General features: G+C 37.3%; 4 protein-coding genes across 4 annotated transcripts; 3 read left to right on the forward strand and 1 right to left on the reverse strand.

Moving 5' to 3' along the window:
- The first annotated feature begins 3 nt into the window (after positions 1 to 3).
- LOC117920279 (pentatricopeptide repeat-containing protein At2g35030, mitochondrial) lies at positions 4 to 2,404 on the forward strand. The gene is made up of 2 exons (XM_034837712.1): positions 4 to 84; positions 173 to 2,404. Exon 2 carries the CDS (start codon positions 422 to 424, stop codon positions 2,372 to 2,374), a length of 1,953 nt encoding a protein of 650 aa, XP_034693603.1. The 5' UTR covers positions 4 to 84; positions 173 to 421; the 3' UTR covers positions 2,375 to 2,404.
- Positions 2,405 to 4,509: 2,105 nt separating this feature from the next.
- On the forward strand, positions 4,510 to 6,280 carry LOC117921299 (uncharacterized protein At3g28850). Its single transcript, XM_034839156.1, has one exon. The coding sequence runs from the start codon at positions 4,774 to 4,776 to the stop codon at positions 5,953 to 5,955; it is 1,182 nt and encodes a 393-aa protein (XP_034695047.1). The 5' UTR covers positions 4,510 to 4,773; the 3' UTR covers positions 5,956 to 6,280.
- Positions 6,281 to 9,298: 3,018 nt separating this feature from the next.
- LOC117920462 (DNA-directed RNA polymerase V subunit 5A) lies at positions 9,299 to 12,602 on the forward strand. Its single transcript, XM_034838010.1, has 5 exons — positions 9,299 to 9,408; positions 9,493 to 9,772; positions 10,206 to 10,382; positions 11,474 to 11,587; positions 12,336 to 12,602. The coding sequence occupies exons 2-5, from the start codon at positions 9,500 to 9,502 to the stop codon at positions 12,459 to 12,461; spliced, it is 690 nt and encodes a 229-aa protein (XP_034693901.1). The 5' UTR covers positions 9,299 to 9,408; positions 9,493 to 9,499; the 3' UTR covers positions 12,462 to 12,602.
- Positions 12,603 to 13,152: 550 nt separating this feature from the next.
- Positions 13,153 to 17,530, reverse strand: LOC117920463 (mitochondrial fission 1 protein A-like). The gene is made up of 5 exons (XM_034838011.1): positions 17,345 to 17,530; positions 15,858 to 15,996; positions 14,650 to 14,771; positions 13,698 to 13,761; positions 13,153 to 13,616 (listed from the first exon to the last, which is right to left on the reverse strand). The coding sequence occupies exons 1-5, from the start codon at positions 17,435 to 17,437 to the stop codon at positions 13,531 to 13,533; spliced, it is 504 nt and encodes a 167-aa protein (XP_034693902.1). The 5' UTR covers positions 17,438 to 17,530; the 3' UTR covers positions 13,153 to 13,530.
- Positions 17,531 to 18,555: the final 1,025 nt, after the last annotated feature.

Raw genomic sequence — 18,555 nt, forward strand, 5'->3', positions numbered from 1 at the left:
ATTAGTGTGACCCTTATTTTTATTTATTATAAATATTATAAGATCATGACAGGTACCAAAGTCGGAGCATATCAAACTTCCATGGTAAGCTATTAAATGTGATCTATATGAAAATACAAACAAACAAATGAAATCATTTTATGATTGATTATTACTTGTGCCCTTACAACAGATGGCAATTATGACAAAGAAATCACATGAATTACATGAGTGAGAGTTTGAAGTCGGAAAAAAGCCAAGGCCCTAGACCTTTCTGAGTTCGACTATCATAGATACTACTCCCTAGTTTGTTAAACAATATCGTTTTAAGGCACCTGGAAAGAAACGGCACCGTTTTCGGCCCTTCTGCTATACTTGACCGTTGCCTGTCCTTATATTATTTTCCTAGCTTTGATTAGTTGATTTTCAAGCAAAGGCTGAAATGTTGGCACTTTCTCGAGTGGCAGACGTTGGCAATTTTACCAGAATACCCTTTTTGATTTGTGTTCAAATCACTATTCCCGCCCTAATCAATCTCAAGCTTCTGCGGATACCCGGATTTAATCTTTACCACTCCATCAATGATTACAGAACTGCCAAAATCTCGATACCCAGAAAAGATTTCACGGTTGATGGAAATGTGGCACGGTGTAATTGGATGATCACCAACCTCAGCAAAGATGGACGAATTATGGAAGCACGAAGACTGTTCGATGAAATGCGTGTCCCGGATGTGATTACTTGGACAACTGTGATATCAGGTTATATCAAATGTGGAATGATTGAAGAAGCGAGGAGGCTGTTTGATAGAGTCGATGCGAAGAAGAATGTGGTTACCTGGACAGCTATGGTTGGTGGGTATATAAGGTCGAATAAGATTTCCGATGCGGAGAAGTTGTTTAATGAGATGCCTAACAAGAATGTGGTTTCTTGGAACACTATGATTGATGGGTATGCCCAAAATGGTCGAATTGATTCGGCTATGTACCTTTTTGAGGAAATGCCGGAGAGGAATGTGGTTTCTTGGAACACGGTTATGTCTATGCTGGCTCAGTGTGGGAGAATTGAGGAGGCACGGAGGCTCTTTGATCGGATGCCTGAAAGGGACGTGATTTCTTGGACTGCCATGATTGCTGGGTTGTCAAAAAATGGGAGGATCGATGAAGCTAGGCTGCTTTTTGACAGAATGCCAGAGCGCAATGTGGTTTCATGGAATGCGATGATTACAGGTTATGCCCAGAACTTGAGATTGGATGAAGCTCTTGATTTGTTTGAGAGGATGCCCGAGAGGGATCTTCCTTCATGGAATACAATGATCACAGGTCTTATTCAGAATGGGGATCTAAGGAGAGCAAGGAAGTTGTTCAATGAAATGCCTAAAAAAAATGTCATCTCTTGGACTACTATGATCACTGGCTGTGTCCAAGAAGGAGAGAGTGAAGAAGCCTTAAAAATATTTTCAAGGATGCTGTCAACGAATGGGGCAAAGCCTAATCAAGGAACTTTTGTGAGTGTTTTGGGTGCTTGTAGTAACTTAGCTGGTCTTGGTGAGGGACAACAGGTTCATCAGATAATAAGTAAAACTGTCTATCAAGATAGCACATTTGTGGTATCGGCGCTCATAAACATGTATTCAAAATGTGGAGAGTTGGGGACTGCTAGGAAGATGTTTGATGATGGGATGACTAGCCAGAGGGATTTGGTTTCTTGGAATGGTATAATTGCAGCTTATGCCCATCATGGATATGGTAAGGAAGCTATCAACTTTTTCAAAGAAATGCGAAAATCCGGGTTCAAACCTGATGATGTCACCTATGTGGGGTTGCTCTCTGCGTGCAGCCATGCTGGCTTGGTGGAGGAGGGGCTAAAGTACTTTGATGAGCTTGTGAAAGATAGGTCCATACCAGTAAGAGAAGATCACTATGCATGTTTGGTTGATCTATGTGGTCGGGCAGGGAGGCTCAAGGAGGCTTTTGGTTTCATTGAGCGGCTTGAGACCAAGCCATCAGCACGTGTCTGGGGCGCTCTTCTTGCCGGATGTAATGTTCATGCAAATGTGAAGATAGGGAAACAGGCTGCAAAGAAGCTTTTAGAGGTGGAGCCAGAGAATGCAGGCACTTATTTGCTGCTCTCAAACATATATGCATCAACTGGGAAATGGAGAGAAGCTGCAAGAGTGAGGTTGAAGATGAAGGACAAGGGTTTGAAGAAGCAGCCTGGCTGCAGCTGGATTGAAGTTGGCAACAGGGTTCATGTATTTGTAGTTGGCGATAAGTCTCATTCACGATCTAAGCTTATTTATTCTTTACTCCGCGATCTTCATTCAAAGATGAAGAAGGCTGGGTACGAACCGAATAATGATTTTATATCGGATGAGGATTTCTCATTAACATAATGAAGTTCCAAACTTGAGAAGTTGATGGTATATTCTAGAGTGGCATTCAGCATTGAAGATTATGCAACAGAGTGATGTGATGTTGGTGGTTTTTTATATTAATCCAAAATGCGGCACTAAATTAATGATGATCCCTGATAGAGGTTCAATCTATATACTCGATGCATCTAATTATCCAAAGAAGATAAGCAATTTAGTACCAGCTCTCTCTATGCTATACAGTGTCTTACATGTTGTAAGTTAGGAAGTCGAACTCATCCTCGGCAATATTTGTTTTCATTCTTTGGACACGACCTTTTTTTAACCGTCTCTTGTGAAAAGGCCAATAGTTTCGAGGTATTGGTCATCAAAAGGAGTGATTGTGAACCGAAGCAGGTCCACGTGGGCGTTGTAGAGATATCCTTTTCCCTTGTGAAAAGGGAACAATAATTGGGCGGGAACAACAATGACCTTACTGGAACAGCCCCACTTCTTAGCAAGACATTGAGGTCGGTCTGGGTGAAGCATGGCCAAGATGGTGCCCATGTGGTCCTTCATTTATCATACGTCCATTTCAATCTGCTGGTTAGGGTACAGATGATGCCTGCTTTTTATATTTTTCTGGTATGACACATTATGCTTTGTTGCTTTGAATCATGGTTGTGTTGATGATTCCAGATCAACTCCCACTCTACAAATATACCCAAATCTCAGATCGGCCCATTGGCTCTACCTTTGCTCATACTTTAATCATCGAGACAAATTATAATCAATAGTTATATGGAATTTGATATCCAGTCAAAAATTAGTACCCTGATTTCTTGGAAGATAAATTGCCGTGGACCGTGGTAATAGAGGAAATAATAGAAAGGGTAGGTGTTTTCTGTAAGGATACTACTCTATAGCAACACAATTTTGAGTACCGAATCAATCATTTACCTTCTCATCCATGAGATTCTTCCTATTCTTAATTACGAAATATCTGCTTAAAGATACTAAAAAGAGGGACATTATTTCACTAGTTATTGTTGTTATACCATTATACAAGACACATTGAATGGAGATATGCTCTAAGGTTATGTTTGATTCCCGGAAGTATAAGTAAAAGAAAATGATTTTCTTATGTTTGATTTTAATATAAATTTAAAAAAAATAATAAATATAATTAAAATTAGTTAAAATTTTATATATTTTAAAATTATTTAATCTTTATATAATAAAAAAAATTAAGTGGATTGAGTTTAAAAATACATATAAAAATAATTTATTAATTTTAAATTTATTTTTTATTTTGTACATTTTTCTAGAACCAACCTTAACCAATAATAGTTTGGATAGATTAATTCATGTGAATGCTTTCAACCTACTTTACAGCAAACACATGGCCATGGGACTCACCTTGCACCATTCTCTTTCTCATCTGGTCTGTCCTGATGTTTTTATTTTTGGAATTGTTAGGAAAACTAGTAGCCTAGTAGGAGGGTGGTTCAGATCATCCAAATCCAGTCATCATTTCATTTTATTTTATTATTATTATTTTTTTTGTTTTATAAGAATTTTAAGTGGGACGTCCAACACTTTGATTAACACACAAGAAAACTGTTCCAACCAAGTCCAAATTAAATAGGGTTCTTTTGTAGCATCTCCAACCAGCAAAATGAACATTAGAGGGAAAAATCAGAAAATGGCAAAAAGCCTCGATTTGGGTGCATCTGCTCTGTCAAACCAAATCCTGGCAACTAATTATGAAAGCAGTAATTGAAATGAAGAGTGGCACCACCACATCAAAATTACCGGTTTAAGCGGTTTGGAAGTAAATGAGCATGATTGCAGTATTTATAGTCTTATTTATAGATAATTTTTTCATGCATGAATAGTCTCTAATTTCAGATAGTCATTAAAAAATGTTCGGTTCTGACTTCTGAGTTCTGATACAAAAAGAGCAACTTTTTTCGTCTTTAATTCACTTGGTATGTCATGATCAAGAATATTTTGAAATATTTTTTTTTCCGATATTTTAGCCTGAGATTCTCATTATCATGTGTGATGTATCCAGTCTTGCGAGTGGATAAGAAAAGGCCTTAATTGAAAAAAACAAAATTCAAAGGAGAAAAAAAAAATATAGGGAGTATTTGAAGAATTGGTAATCAATTCAAACAACCGCCTCTCTTTCCACAGTGCATTGATTTCGTCATCTCTCCCAACACTTCTGAAAGCATCTTCCCACCAACACGATACATCACATTCTCTCTCTACGCTCAGAAAATCCTCAAAAAGCCTAGGAGAGAAAGAGTGGTGGTAGGGAAGGAAAAAAAGCAGGATAGAGAGAGAAAAAGTAGAAGAGATTCTCTTAGTAGAGAGAAAGAAAGAAAAAGGGGGAGAAGCATCATTGCTTTCTTTCCTTGTTCATCCCTTCATTCATGGGTTGCTCTGCTTCAAGACCCAATACCCTTTTGCCCAGACCCTCAGAAGAAGCTTCGTTTTCTTCTTCTTCACAAGGTTCTTCTTCGTCTTCTTCTTCTTCCTTGCAGTCTTCAGCGCCAATTTCAAGAACCCTTTCTCTTCCAACTCCTCTAGTGCATCACCCGCCTCTCAAGAAAGGTGATACTCACCACCTTGTCTCTCTCACTTCCACCACCTATGGTTCTCTTGTCCTCACGGACCCAAACCCTAAGTTAAACGGCCAGGATTGTTCCGTCCGGTCCCCGCCACCGGCCCACAGCAAAACCCTAGGAGACTCAATAGAGTTTTCGTCTCCAGACTCTGTCATCAACACGTGGGAACTCATGGACGGCCTTGACGACTTCGATTTGGATTCCGATTCATCAATCTACAGTCATGTAATCGTCTCCCCGAAAAAGCCCGTTTCTCATCGGTACTCAGATTGTAATGGGTCTGTGAAGAAGCTGTGTGATTCATTTGAAGTAGTGGAGTTTCAAGATTTAGTGGAGGATACGACCTCGAAGCCGTTGTGGAAGCATTTATCTGAGGAATCGTTGCTAGCGAAAATGGACTCAAATGTGGTTTCGAGTTATAGGCGGGCACTGTCTTCAAGGCAATTGGGGTATAATCATCTCAAACCCATCAGGTCTTTGGGGTCTAGTCCTTTGAATTCTTCATTGTCAAATATTCGGTTCCATCTACCAGGCGCAGAAGACAGAGTTGTGTTGTATTTCACTAGTCTGAGAGGAATTAGAAAGACGTATGAAGATTGTTGTGCCGTTCGAATGATCCTACGGGGCTTCAGGGTTATGGTTGATGAGAGAGACATTTCAATGGACTCCAACTATAGAAAAGAATTGCAAAATGTATTTGGAGGCAAAGCGGTGAGTTTGCCACAGGTGTTTATTCGAGGGAAGCACATCGGGGGAGCAGAAGAGATTAAGCAACTTAATGAGGTTGGAGAATTGGGGAAGTATTTGGAAGGATTTCCAGTTAGAGAGACTGGGTTTGTTTGTGAGAGTTGTGGGGATGCTAGATTTGTACCATGCCCAAATTGTAATGGCAGTAGAAAGATTTTTGAGGAAGAAGATGGACAGCAGAGAAGGTGCCCAGAATGCAATGAGAATGGGTTGATTCGGTGCCCCGGCTGCTGCTCATGAATGCTGAGGCCACCAGTGACATGCATATTTTGGTATTTGCCATGAATTTCTGAGATATGCTATCATCAGTGCTATGAATCTCTGTTTGTTTAGGGTTTTGTATGAAACTTTGTTTCTTTTGATATTTCTATTTTGCTTTTAGCAGTTGGGTATTCTTGTTCATTGTCCCTTTGAACAGCATTAAGAAATAAAAAAGTAAAAATTAAAAAATTATATGATCGTTCACTCTTTTGCAGAAGGGTTTGTGAAACAGATACTTATTTTAGATCTGTTCAATTGTTTCTGCATCTTCTTGGGAATGCAAGCTGTCTCTCTGTTAAACATATTGAAGTTACGTGTTGCTTTGGGAAACATTAAAGATGAACTCTGTTTACATGGTTCATCGTGTTGATTGCTTTTAATGAACTCTTTTTCTTTTCCCTTCTTGTGTAGGGGAATCCGATTTTAGATTCGATAGGTCCATGTTACACCCATATGGTAATTTACCTGTCCATGTTACAACCATATGGTAATTTACCTGTCCATGTTACTTCCAAATTGCTTCTCTCTGAATTTAATTTTAATGCGCTACTAACTATACATGAAACTCTGTTCTGCTGTTCTGTTTGGTAGTCGCAAATATATTTATGTTTCCGAAATTTACTTGTACATAGGCAAACGACAATAACCTAGGAAAAGTTTTGGCTCTATGTGTGTGGGTGCATGCAGAACAGCTATACATTGTTGTCTTTTGATGTTCAAGTTGAGAATGCACCAGCACTATGAAAACAATATGACAATGATGCATGAGGAATTACCAAGTAGTGAAGAAATTAGTGATGAACTCACTATGTGAAGAAGACTTTGATGGGGATGTCAAGGATTCCCTTGCAAACGTTTAGACCAGTGTAAAACAGATATGCTCAGGTTGTCATGTTAAGAATTTAATGCCATGAAAATCACAACCTTTATACTCCATTATTTTTCCATTTACCATTGGATCAATCATTGGGCCCCATAATGGAAAGTGATAATGGACTACAGCTCTATTTATATGGAAGCATTTGCATAATTGATATGGGTGGGTGCGGATCACACAAACATTATCCTAAATGATTGAGACACAGAAATTAGGACTGAGTCAAGAAGGCGTGCTATTATTATTTCCCTGAAGAATATCTCTATGGTGCACGAGGGTTTTAACCTTGTTACTATATGGATTTTTTAATTTATTTATTTTTTGGCATGGACCTTTTGGATGCATATTACAAATCGGGGCAGGCAGACATCATTTTGGACGCTGCAAATTTGTACTTTTTCTGGGGTCTAAATTTGTCTGGCCTTTCGTTGTATAAAATATGGACAGAAGCTTAGGTTTTTGTATTGTCGAGAGGTTCATTTCCGTGGTAGAAGTTAGATGAAGGTAGAAGCTAAGTATTTTTTATGCCGACCCTAGATATGAATATTAGGTGTGCATAAAATTTGTTTCTTATGGATTCACTCCTTTCTTGGTAGGTATTGGGTAGGGGAACATGTGATTTCAGCTATATGTAGACAATCAGTTGGGCCTATTAAAAATATATTTAAAATAAATAAATAAATTGAGTTGGGCAAGTTGGACAACTTGATTCCGCTTGCTCATATGGCTGCGCCATAAAAGGTGTTCTCGTTCATGTTTGTCACCTGAATTGAAGCTAAAGGCTTAATGAGAGTCTATGCATGCTAGATATAGCTTACAACAAAATTAAATAGTCATTGCTTCCGGATTTTCAAATTGATCCTTAGGTTGAGTTGTTTTGATTTGCAATGGATTGGAGGCTTCATTTTTCAATTCCACTTTCCAGTTTGTAAGAGCAAATGTCAACTTCAAATAATTTTCACCTGTACACTGAACCCACCCCCAACCCCAACCCCAACCCCATAGTTACCTGCCAACTCGGTTGACTCCTCTTTTGTTGTTCCCTGCTTCTTCAGGCACCTCCAGTGTGCCAGAGACTTGGAAGGGCTTGTCAGATCACACAAGTTTGCATATTTGTATGGTTTTGTAGTATATTTTATTTTCATTTATTTTTCTGACCATCTGACGTACTTCTATCTATATGTAAAATGCATTGCTTTTCTTCGTGGCCACTCAATGCTGCTGATTAAGTACTCCAAGGTGATGTTTGTTTTCTTGCTATAGGCTTGGGCCATTGCCCTAACAAGCTCCCAGTACAAGAATCTTCTTTATAAATTCATCTTTCCTCTAGAATGTCAAAGTTTTACTTGATAACATTGATAAAATTAAATGGGTGAATACTTATTGCCTTGATTGAGACCACTTCCAGTCATTATCCTTTTTTTTTGAAAAATAACTTATTTTTTCCACAAGGTTGTGTCCTTTTTTAATGATGTGGTGAAATTAAATTCTTATTACAAACAATTTTTTTTTTTGAAGCAAGTCCATTTTGTATAATTATTTAAAAGGATAATACATTTAAATTACCCAAGAGATTTACGCCTCAATGGCCATCATATTACAGAAGAATCCTTAGATGTTGAACGGTCCAGAAGTTGTCGATAGATAAAGTGAGAAACGAGAATGGCTCCCATGGAGACACCATGGGACATGGTCAACTTTCAATCACCCAGCAAGCAGGTCAGCACCATGAATCGAGGGAGGAGCAACCGGGCAAGGCTTCATCGGGTTCCAAAGCATTCAGCCCCATTTCCCAGAAAGCGACAGATGCACCCACGGCTTCGCTGAGTTAACTCGCTAATTTCGTCCACGGGCAGTAGTGAAATTGGGAGCCTACAAACTGGGTTAATCTCCTTGGATTTAACAATTTTCTACCATTTTTCATTGAGATCACGCTCATCGTAATTTGAGAGAATCTATAGGGTTTGAATTGAGCAATTTAGGGTCTTACATTAAATTGAGAGAATTCCACTGTTGATTTGAATTTGTGATCCTCTGTGTTTGTGTTGAAAGGTCTACCGTGATTCAAATACTCGAAGAATCTATGAATTAAAGATTGATTGCATGAGATGAGTTAATCTCGTGGACCCGGACTCAGTAAAACCATCCTTTACAAATTGAGTTTTGAGTAGTGGATTTTGAGTCCTCAAATGACTGTTTTTATTACTCATCATCACCGTTTTAAGTAGTTTTTGGAAACTACAGAATGATAAGCTGCGACTGAAAGGAGTTTAAGAAGTAAACCAATTAAATATATATATTTTTTTTGCTAGAAAAAAAGAAGTTAAAATGACGTGGCAGCTCAGGTGCGTGACTGAAAGACAATAGATTTGGAGAACTATTTTTGTCTACTGGATCATAACTCATAAGATGGCAGTTGTTTTTCTAACCCCAGCAAAGTAATTTTTTACATAAACTCCTAACCCTGGAGCAGCTTTCCTATATATCCGACGACACCATTCTCTCAACTCCTCAACACGGTTACTGTCCTGTCTCAGGGCCCTCGTGATCATCAGGTGGGACTTTCCTTTCCTTTTATGGTCAGACACCATCACTCGCTGAGTGACTCAGTCAGTTATTCACTCACTCATTTTCTCTAGGGTTTCAATGGATGGAGGTGGGTGGTTCGATGGGGATCTCAACGGAGATTTTGAGGTGAAGAGATGTCTGAGCAGCTTCGTGGATGAAGGTAGCATCGAGAGTCACAGATACTACCTGGCTCGTAGAACTCTTCTGGAGATGTTGAGGGACAGAGGCTACTCTATTCCTGCCTTAGACATTGATATCTCTCTTCAAGATTTCCGATCCTTCTACAGTCAAAAACCCGATCCTGATCGTCTTCGCATTTCCGCTTCTCTCCGATCCGATCCCTCCAAGAAGGTATCGCAATTGCATGTCCTCTTTTCTGATAATAATAATAATAATAAATTTCAATCCTTTGTTTCTTGTTATTAGTTTTCCTGGTAACCAAACGAAGCACAGAGCTTATTTTTTTAGCAATAATTTTCGTTGCTACTACTTCGTTAGTAGTTGAGCCGATTTCTTTAATCCTGAATAATCTTGGTAATAGGTGTAATTTGTTAATTGTTAGTACCTTTGATGTGCATTAGTGGCTCATTGATCAACGGTTTAAGTTGTCGGAATAAGTGTTGTTTAACATGATATTTCTCTTCAGTTTTAATCTGTTTTTCATCTCTTTGTATCATCATCTGAGTGTTGAAATGAACTGTGGATTCATTTTTTAACAGGTTAAACTTTTAGGACAATCGATTGCTAAATGTAGTTGATGAGTTATTCATCATTTTAATTGCAGATTCTAGTTATTTTCTGCGGTCCTGATGTAGTGAAAGTAAATGCAATAAGAAGCATTGCTACTCAGATTGTTAACAAGGACAGCTTAAGTAAGTTGATTCTGGTATTGCAAAATCATATCACAAGCCAAGCTCTCAAAGCCGTGGATCTCTTTTCATTTCAAGTTGAGAAGTTCCAAGTGAGTTTGGATGTTCTCTTGTGAAGTTTGAAATGCATGCCCTCCTCTTCTTTCTTATTGACTTGCAAAATGCTTGGTTTGTAGGTTTGCCCTCTGATAGTGATTCATCGGTTAGCAACATAGAAGAATTCTGAAAGATGCTATTATTGATATGTCTTGTCCTGCATTATATCCAGTGCTGTCAATCCATCACTGAGATGACATGTTGGCATATTATTTCAAAGGTTTTATAGTTTAAGAGATTCAAACCTTTTACTGCATGAATATCCATATAAATTCTACCATCCGAGCAAGAACATCACTCTTACTAAAAGGATCAAGTAACATGCATTATTGGACTATGTAACTGGTCAAGGCCAACAGGGCAAGAAACTTATATATCCTTTGAGTATTATAAGAGGCAGAGTTTTATTCCAGATGCATCAGTTGTTTTAGCTTTGAGGAAAAACATACAACTCAGATAGCTTTTGTGTTGTTAGAGGAGTATCAAGGTGGAAGTCACTCTTGGTTGTGCTTAAAGATAAATTTTATAGTGATGTTATCATCCTTAGAAATTGAGAAGACAATGAATCTGCTTTACCGAAACCATTCAGCTTTGTGGTGTGGAAGATATATAGCGATAAATTGTCATTCTTGTCATTAGACAGTTCATGAAATAATCTTGAATCTTGGATGTTTACTGCAATTCAATGGGGAGGGACTTTTTTTTTTCTTTAGAGATACAACACTCTCAGACGAGGTTGACTATCCATATCTGTTGATTTTATATTATGCAGTTTTATCCATATCTGTTGATTTTATATTATGCAAGTAGAGTTGCATAAGTAAAATGTCATATCCAACTGCATCTCTACTTCTTTCTCTGATAATGAGGATTTGGTAAATGCTTTTCTTGTTTTATAAATTATTTTATTCTCAATCCAATATTCATGTTATATTTTTGCCTCTAATATTGGATTTGAGATACCCACAAATATGCATATGTTTAATCTAATATGAAAGAATTTCAGCCTGTTTTCATAATTGAATGCAACTAAAAGGATTGTCATGTCATGCTTCTAACACTTTATTGTGCTGTGATCTGTCTTCAGATTACGGACTTGCTTGTTAACATTACAAAACACGTATTAAAGCCAAAGCATCGAGTTCTGACTGATCAAGAGAAAAATAAGCTGTTAAAGAAGTACAGCTTGAATGAGAAACAGGTTTGTCTTCAAACTTAACAAAAGTTAAGAGGAAGCAAGTATCTGGAAAAAAGATTGTCCATTGCTTTCTTCATTTTGGCGCTGGTAGAATTGTGGTCTCTTATATTCCATAGAACCTTTGTTTTTTATACATGGGATGTATATGGATATAAATACAGATCTCTGATTGTCCAACACTATTTGAAGACCAACTGAGGCAATTTTTTTTTATTAATATGGATAGTCTTCAACTTGACCTAGAGTCTAATATTACCAATATTTTGCATTATTAGACTAGTGAATAACTCGTGGAAATGCATCTTTGATGTGACTGGATTTGAATGGTGCAAGCCACCTGTAGCAAAATTGGTTGGTGGATGTCTAAGAAATATGTTGTATCATAAGGTTTAAAGGATTTGATATACAAAAAGAACTAAAGAACCAATTAAAATGAAATGAACTAAATCCTGCAAGTTGATGATCACTTGTTTAGTGATGTCTAACCACGTTACATTTTTCTAGTGCCAATCATATAACATACAACAATGTGGAATTGTATTCGACATGAGGTGCCATGATTGTTATCTTTCTTCCTTTTTTTTTTTTTTGTTCTGTTTTGAGCTCCATATGGTTAGTCAGAAAGGAGCATAAATGAGATGAATAGGTGTAATATATTTTATGCTGCTACATTTTATTTATCAAATTCTTCTTATTCCAGCTTAATTGCACTATGTTAGTTATTATTTATTTTCTTTTCCGTTTTCTCCAGCTTCCTAGGATGTTACAGCAAGATGCAATTGCACGCTATTATGGACTTGAGAAGGGACAAGTTGTGAAAGTTATTTATAATGGCGAAATTACTGGGTCACATGTTACCTACAGGTGTGTCTGGTGATGTATTTTTGTGCAGTTTTTCCTAGAGATGTTGTATAATGTTGTACTTTTCCTGATATGTATGCAGAATGATGGATTTGGGTAAAACCGAGGTAGTGTTAGTGTTAATTTTGTTGTTCTCCCGTCATTGCATTATTATTTATATTATTTTTACCAGTGCAAACCAAATCACAAGATGAAGAGGGAAGAATATCTGGAAGTCTAGAAGTATTGGTGGCATGTAAATACTAGGGATTATCCCACTGCTACCAGTGGGTGCAAATGGTAAAGAATAATCTTGAAGGAAAACTTGAGGTAAGCATTTCACTATAGTATAGGCCCTTGGGAGGGTTAGACTGGTTGCAGGTAGGAATAACTGGAGAGGAGATGTTTGGAGAATGGTGGTCCAGAAGGGTCTTGTCTTTTGCAATGACTCTTGGAATTGAAAAGAATGTGTAATGCCTTTCATTTATTACTCCATAGTCGAATGATTCAATTTCCCCATTCACCGTGAGCAACATCCTCTGGAGCCATTCTAGGGTGAATATTCTTTCTATGAAAAAATAAAAGCTAATAAAGTATTTTGTAGGTCTTTGCTTATGATTTTAAACAAACCTACTTGTTCAAGGTATGAAGCATCATTGTAAGGTAGTACTCTAATAATCCCAAGGTTGGCTTGTAGTATTGCCAAAATACGTGGGGAGAAATGTCGGTGGCCAATCAATCCACAGGAATGACCTCTCAATCTAATTTTTAAGCAGAGTACATTTGTTACCGCCTACATACAAGAAATGGAATCCCCATGACAGGCCTTCCAGATGATGAGAGCAATCTATCTGCAAACGAACAAGTTGGCAAATGCTGCTGTACTATATCTGTAACTCCATTGTATGACAATAGTTATTAACTTTCAACCCAAATAATGAAGGGAACGCTCATCTCTATCAATCTAATTCAGCAAATACGGAAATATACTGAGTGATGTTTTGTTTCTACTGTCTATGCTTATTTGGAGGATCCTTGTAGGGAAAATTGAAAACAGCAGGATGCCATTGTGGTAGTTCGTTATCATTCACATTATGTTGTGGTGGTCACTTCTTCCTGGCCAATGCTGCAGCAATGCCACCAGCAATGAGTCCTACAGCAGTAGCCGTAATGCCTATTCCAATAACACCATCTTTAGCATTCCAACATATGTCAGCATTGGAGCTCATTAGTTCAAAATAGGGGAGAAAAACTCTTAGTTACTGGCTATTACCTTTAGCAATCCGATCTTCAACTGTCTTCTTAAGGGTCAGAGCCTGCCTAAAATCAGGCGCAATCTACAAAACCAATAACATCTGATATATGATTCGGAGAAGAGTGGGGAAAAAACAAACAGAAGGCAAGAAGACCCAACATGACTTATAAGTTGTTCAGAAAAAATGTGGTAACTAAATAATGATTTAAGTGTCAATGTCATATAGTCTTAAAAGCACATCTGCTGTATCCAAGGTGATATGCTGCATATCATTGGGACTTTGGTTAATCCATTTCAGCAAATCTAGGGCCCTTGTCAGCATAGAGATACAAACTCAACCAGCCAGAACAGAACCTAGGGAGAGCAGTGAGATAGGCTTTGTGATGGGAATTCACGTCCAAGGAAATTTAGATGATGAATGAGTTCGGTAGTCGCATAACAGTTCCACAGCCTTACAAGGGATGAATCCACCATTAAGTTGTTACAAATAACAAGTAACATGGAAACAGAAGAACTCATAATTTGCTTCCACCCTTTGAAAATTTGACAATAAACAAGTTTACCCCTTACACAACATGATACAACTCGTTTATCAATAGAAAAAGCTCCAGGTATTAGGAAAACTAACACAGGCAAAAGCCTGTTTTTTAAACATTTCAGACCGACATTGACAAATAGATAAAGTAAATCAACAGATGCGCATAAAAGGAAGGAAAGAAAGGTGTTATCAACATTGGGTGATAGGAAAACAGGACACATAATTTGCTTCCACCTTAAATTTTGATGACAAGCAATTTTACACATTAAAAAAAAAGGGTTTAAAAATAAGAAAGATTCCATTTATTAAGTGGACTACCACAAGGGAGAGCCTTATTTTAGAACATCTGACGACCAACTTTAACTAATGGACAAATTAATATGAATTAGTGGATGTGCAAAAAGAATCTCATGCTGGAAACAGAGACCAAACCTCCAAGCACTGTTCCACAAGCTGCCTGCTTTTACCATATTCGCCACTTCTGTAATATCCAACTGCCAGAAGATAAAGTTTCTCCTTCTTTTGCAATGGGCTGCTGCTACTTGTTAGAGAAGCTGCCAATTGGAATTTCTTAAGTTTCTAACAATGAATGCAGGAGAAAAATAAAAAATAAAAAACACCACTGCATTCTCTAACTTGTAATATCAAAAGCTCATCAAGCCCACAGAGAGGAGCCAAGAAAGAACACCAATAGCAGAAGACGACCTGGTTGCAAGATAATTCATCCAAAACAAATAGTAATGATCAACATGGGTGAGCAATCATGCTTTTCACCTATTCCTTTTCTTGGGGATGACTCTGGTATTAAAGTTATTTACACGAAGCAACCCATGACTTGGGAGTAGAATGAAACTTCAGTAAGACCATTTATCATCAGATTTTCCTTTTAATATCCCAAAAGAAAAGGTTAGCTACTTTGTCAATCCAATTATCCTTCAAGTAGCGACTGGGGAGATTTTTTTGGCAAGAAAAATACCGAGGCAATACAGTGGCTGGATTACTTCCAACGAACAAAAACTTCATAAGGCAGCAGCATGAATGAGGACAAATTATTCAGAAGTATTGTGTAAAACCAAGGAATTTCACAGAGTAGCCAAGATGAGGATATTGAGATAAAAAAGTGGAAAATATAGGGTATTAAAGTTTATCCTTTTTTTTCCTTCTTTTCCAAAGTACCAAATTAAAATCACAAAGGAAAATTTCACAAATAGCCTACTAGGTGAACAGAAAACCAGATAACCAATCATGATTGTGGGACATGTATAAGGATGAATACAAAAACAGCAAAGTGGTGGACTGATGGAGGATTAAGGCTCCAAAAGCTTGGGGAGAGAGATAAAATATGGAGGCCCTGGATACAGCTAACATTGATTATTACAAGTATAATGCTTGACTATTGAAATTATTGCAAGTATAATGCTTGACTATTGAAATTATTGCCAGTATAATGCTTGACTATTACTTCAATAACTTTTTGGAATTGAATAGATTTTAACAGCTCTTGAAACTAGGAGACTGGACCTTAGTCTTGAAACAGGAGGTTTTGACAACTCCTGGTTGTAGGGGACTGAGCATTGTAAACCAAAACAATGAATATGGAATCAGTAAAAGAAAAAAGAACTAGGTTGTAAGATTAAAACCTTCAAGCATTGCGATCCCACGCTGTATATCTTCAGCTTGTCTAGAATGAACAAGAGCCCATGATAACCGCATAATGCATTCACTCTTGTGTTCCTCAGAACCACCATTTGCAGCATCTGCCACCTCTTTTTCACAACCCTGCCAGATACACCAAAATTTTCAAACCTTATACAGAAGTTTGAAACAAAAAAATCAATTCTATGTTTGGATATGGTAGTAGGAAAAGCAATAGGTTGCTCTAACATATTGTGCATCTATTTGGTTAATGATGATGGTAGTAGTAGTAATAATAATAATAATAATTGGGATACTTATCAAATGGACTAGTAGAAAAAGGTAACCTACGCTAGAGACTCAGAGTGCAACCTCCCCAAACTCATCTTGCTGAATCCCCGCTTCTCATAAATTAAACAATTGAATTTAACAAGTATACTAAAAACAAACAAACAAATAAATAACAATAAAAAGCAACCATCAAAGATTTTAAGAACAAAAGTACTCTGAAAAAGTTCATTAAATAAAACCTATTCTTGATTGAAAAGAACATCTAAATAACCTTTAACCCTACCTTTTTGAGTTCGGATATAGAACAATAATACTTATATTGATGCACTCTTGTGGGGCAAAAGGTCCACTGACAACTAGTTAGCTGGCAAAATTCTAAGCTCCAGTTGGATCATAGAAGGTGTGAGGAAAAGGATGATTAAAAGTAAAAAAGAGAAGAAAAATTAAAGTAAAATAAAAATTAAGTTTGAGCTCCATAAATCTTTTCTTTGTTATTTCTCCAATTTATTTCCCTTTTATATAGAGAAATTAAGAATTTGAAAATGTATAAAATCTCAAATAATTCTCATTATATTTTTCTTTTCATGTCTCATGGCTAACCAGACAAAGAATCTGTGAGATTCCTTTCTAAGTACGTTTTGATATCAAAATGGAGCATTAGAGAAAGGTGCCAGGAAAAGGAAGGAGCTAGGGAAAAAAATGAAGAAAGAAAATAAAAATAAACAAGTTCAACCTCACTATATTTTTAAATTTTATTTAGATTGTAAATTGAGAATTAAGAGTTCGTATTCATTGCCCTCTGCACCTTCCATTACTTCTAAGAAGAGAATTGAGACTCCACTTCTATCTTCCTTAGTATTCCACGATACAAGCCGAGTATAAAGGTTAGTTTCCACCAAACAAGAATCGATAACCTTAACTATAATTAAACACGACATCTAATCTATATCGAGTCTCTATCTTTCAAAGAACCTTTCACAAAAATAATTAAACAAGTTTGCAAAGACAAATTACGAAATTCAGTTGAAAGCAGTAGTTAACTCTAGTTCTATTCCTATGCTTTCAATGAGATCCGATCGGGAGTATCAAATCATTATAGAATTCAACAGCTTCTTAACCCAAGAGATTAAAAAATACACATTAGGGCAATTTCATTGGAGAAAAAGACATCATAGATCTCTGAAAAATTGGAAATACTCACAGCGATTACATCACGGTCGCACCACGGGATCTGATCGCCGCCGCCGAAGAATGCTCCAACGGACTCGAAGAACTTTCCCATTTTGGCTTCCATAGACGTTTGTTAACTTGGCGAAGAAGGAAAAAGGCTACAAAGTGGAAAGCAACTTTTGGGGGTTATTTATAGGTTTTCAGAACTCTGACCGCGTGGACACGTGCCAATGGACGTGGGTTGTAGAACTCGTGTGACCGCGTATGTGTATGCCATGGATCTTCTTCCAACAGAACATAGGTGTTCTACAAAATAACATCTTGGTAGTCACAAATATATTTATGTTTCCGAAATTTACTTGTACATAGGCAAACGACAATAACCTAGGAAAAGTTTTGGCTCTCTGTGTGTGGGTGCATGCAGAACAGCTATACATTGTTGTCTTTGATGTTCAAGTTGAGAATGCACCAGCACTATGAAAACAATATGACAATGATGCATGGGGAATTACCAAGTAGTGAAGAAATTAGTCATGAACTCACTATGTAAAGAAGTCTTTGATGGGGATGTCAAGGATTCCCTTGCAAATGTTTAGACCAGTGTAAAACACATATGCTCAGGTTGTCATGTTAAGAATTTAATGCCATGAAAATCACAACCTTTATACTCCATTATTTTTCCATTTACCATTGGATCAATCATTGGGCCCCATAATGGAAAGTGATAATGGACTACAGCTCTATTTATATGGAAGCATTTGCATAATTGATATGGGTGGGTGCGGATCACACAAACATTATCCTAAATGATTGAGACACAGAAATTAGGACTGAGTCAAGAAGGCGTGCTATTATTATTTCCCTGAAGAATATCTCTATGGTGCACGAGGGTTTTAACCTTGTTACTATATGGATTTTTTAATTTATTTATTTTTTGGCATGGACCTTTTTGATGCAGATTACAAATCGGGGCAGGCAGACAATCAGTTCTATGTAGACAATCAGTTGGTAGGTATTGGGTGGGGGAACATGTGATTGCAGCTCTATGTAGACAATCAGTTGGGCCTATAAAAAATATATTTAAAATAAATAAATAAATTGAGTTGGGCAAGTTGGACAACTTGATTCAGCTTGCCCATATGGCTGTGCCATAAAAGGTGTTCTCAGGGTATTCATGTTTGTCACCTGAATTGAGGCGAAAGGCTTAATGAGAGTCTATGCATGCTAGATATAGCTTACAAC

The sequence above is a fragment of the Vitis riparia genome, chromosome 8 (genome assembly GCF_004353265.1).
Source record: "Vitis riparia cultivar Riparia Gloire de Montpellier isolate 1030 chromosome 8, EGFV_Vit.rip_1.0, whole genome shotgun sequence".
Taxonomy (NCBI): domain Eukaryota; kingdom Viridiplantae; phylum Streptophyta; class Magnoliopsida; order Vitales; family Vitaceae; genus Vitis; species Vitis riparia.

What these genes read in the sequence shown, in the direction of transcription:
- LOC117920279 (XM_034837712.1), top strand. Translation starts at nt 422, where the DNA reads ATGTTGGCACTTTCTCGAGTGGCAGACGTTGGCAATTTTACCAGAATA.
- LOC117921299 (XM_034839156.1), top strand. Translation starts at nt 4,774, where the DNA reads ATGGGTTGCTCTGCTTCAAGACCCAATACCCTTTTGCCCAGACCCTCA.
- LOC117920462 (XM_034838010.1), top strand. Translation starts at nt 9,500, where the DNA reads ATGGATGGAGGTGGGTGGTTCGATGGGGATCTCAACGGAGATTTTGAG. An exon ending in GATCCGATCCCTCCAAGAAG is followed by an intron (nt 9,773 to 10,205) that starts GTATCGCAATTG and finishes TTTTAATTGCAG; the next exon opens with ATTCTAGTTATTTTCTGCGG. An exon ending in ACAGCTTGAATGAGAAACAG is followed by an intron (nt 11,588 to 12,335) that starts GTTTGTCTTCAA and finishes CGTTTTCTCCAG; the next exon opens with CTTCCTAGGATGTTACAGCA.
- LOC117920463 (XM_034838011.1), bottom strand. Translation starts at nt 17,437, where the DNA reads ATGGAAGCCAAAATGGGAAAGTTCTTCGAGTCCGTTGGAGCATTCTTC. An exon ending in GCGACCGTGATGTAATCGCT is followed by an intron (nt 15,997 to 17,344) that starts GTGAGTATTTCC and finishes TGTATCTGGCAG; the next exon opens with GGTTGTGAAAAAGAGGTGGC. An exon ending in TGAAGATCGGATTGCTAAAG is followed by an intron (nt 13,617 to 13,697) that starts GTAATAGCCAGT and finishes GGAATGCTAAAG; the next exon opens with ATGGTGTTATTGGAATAGGC.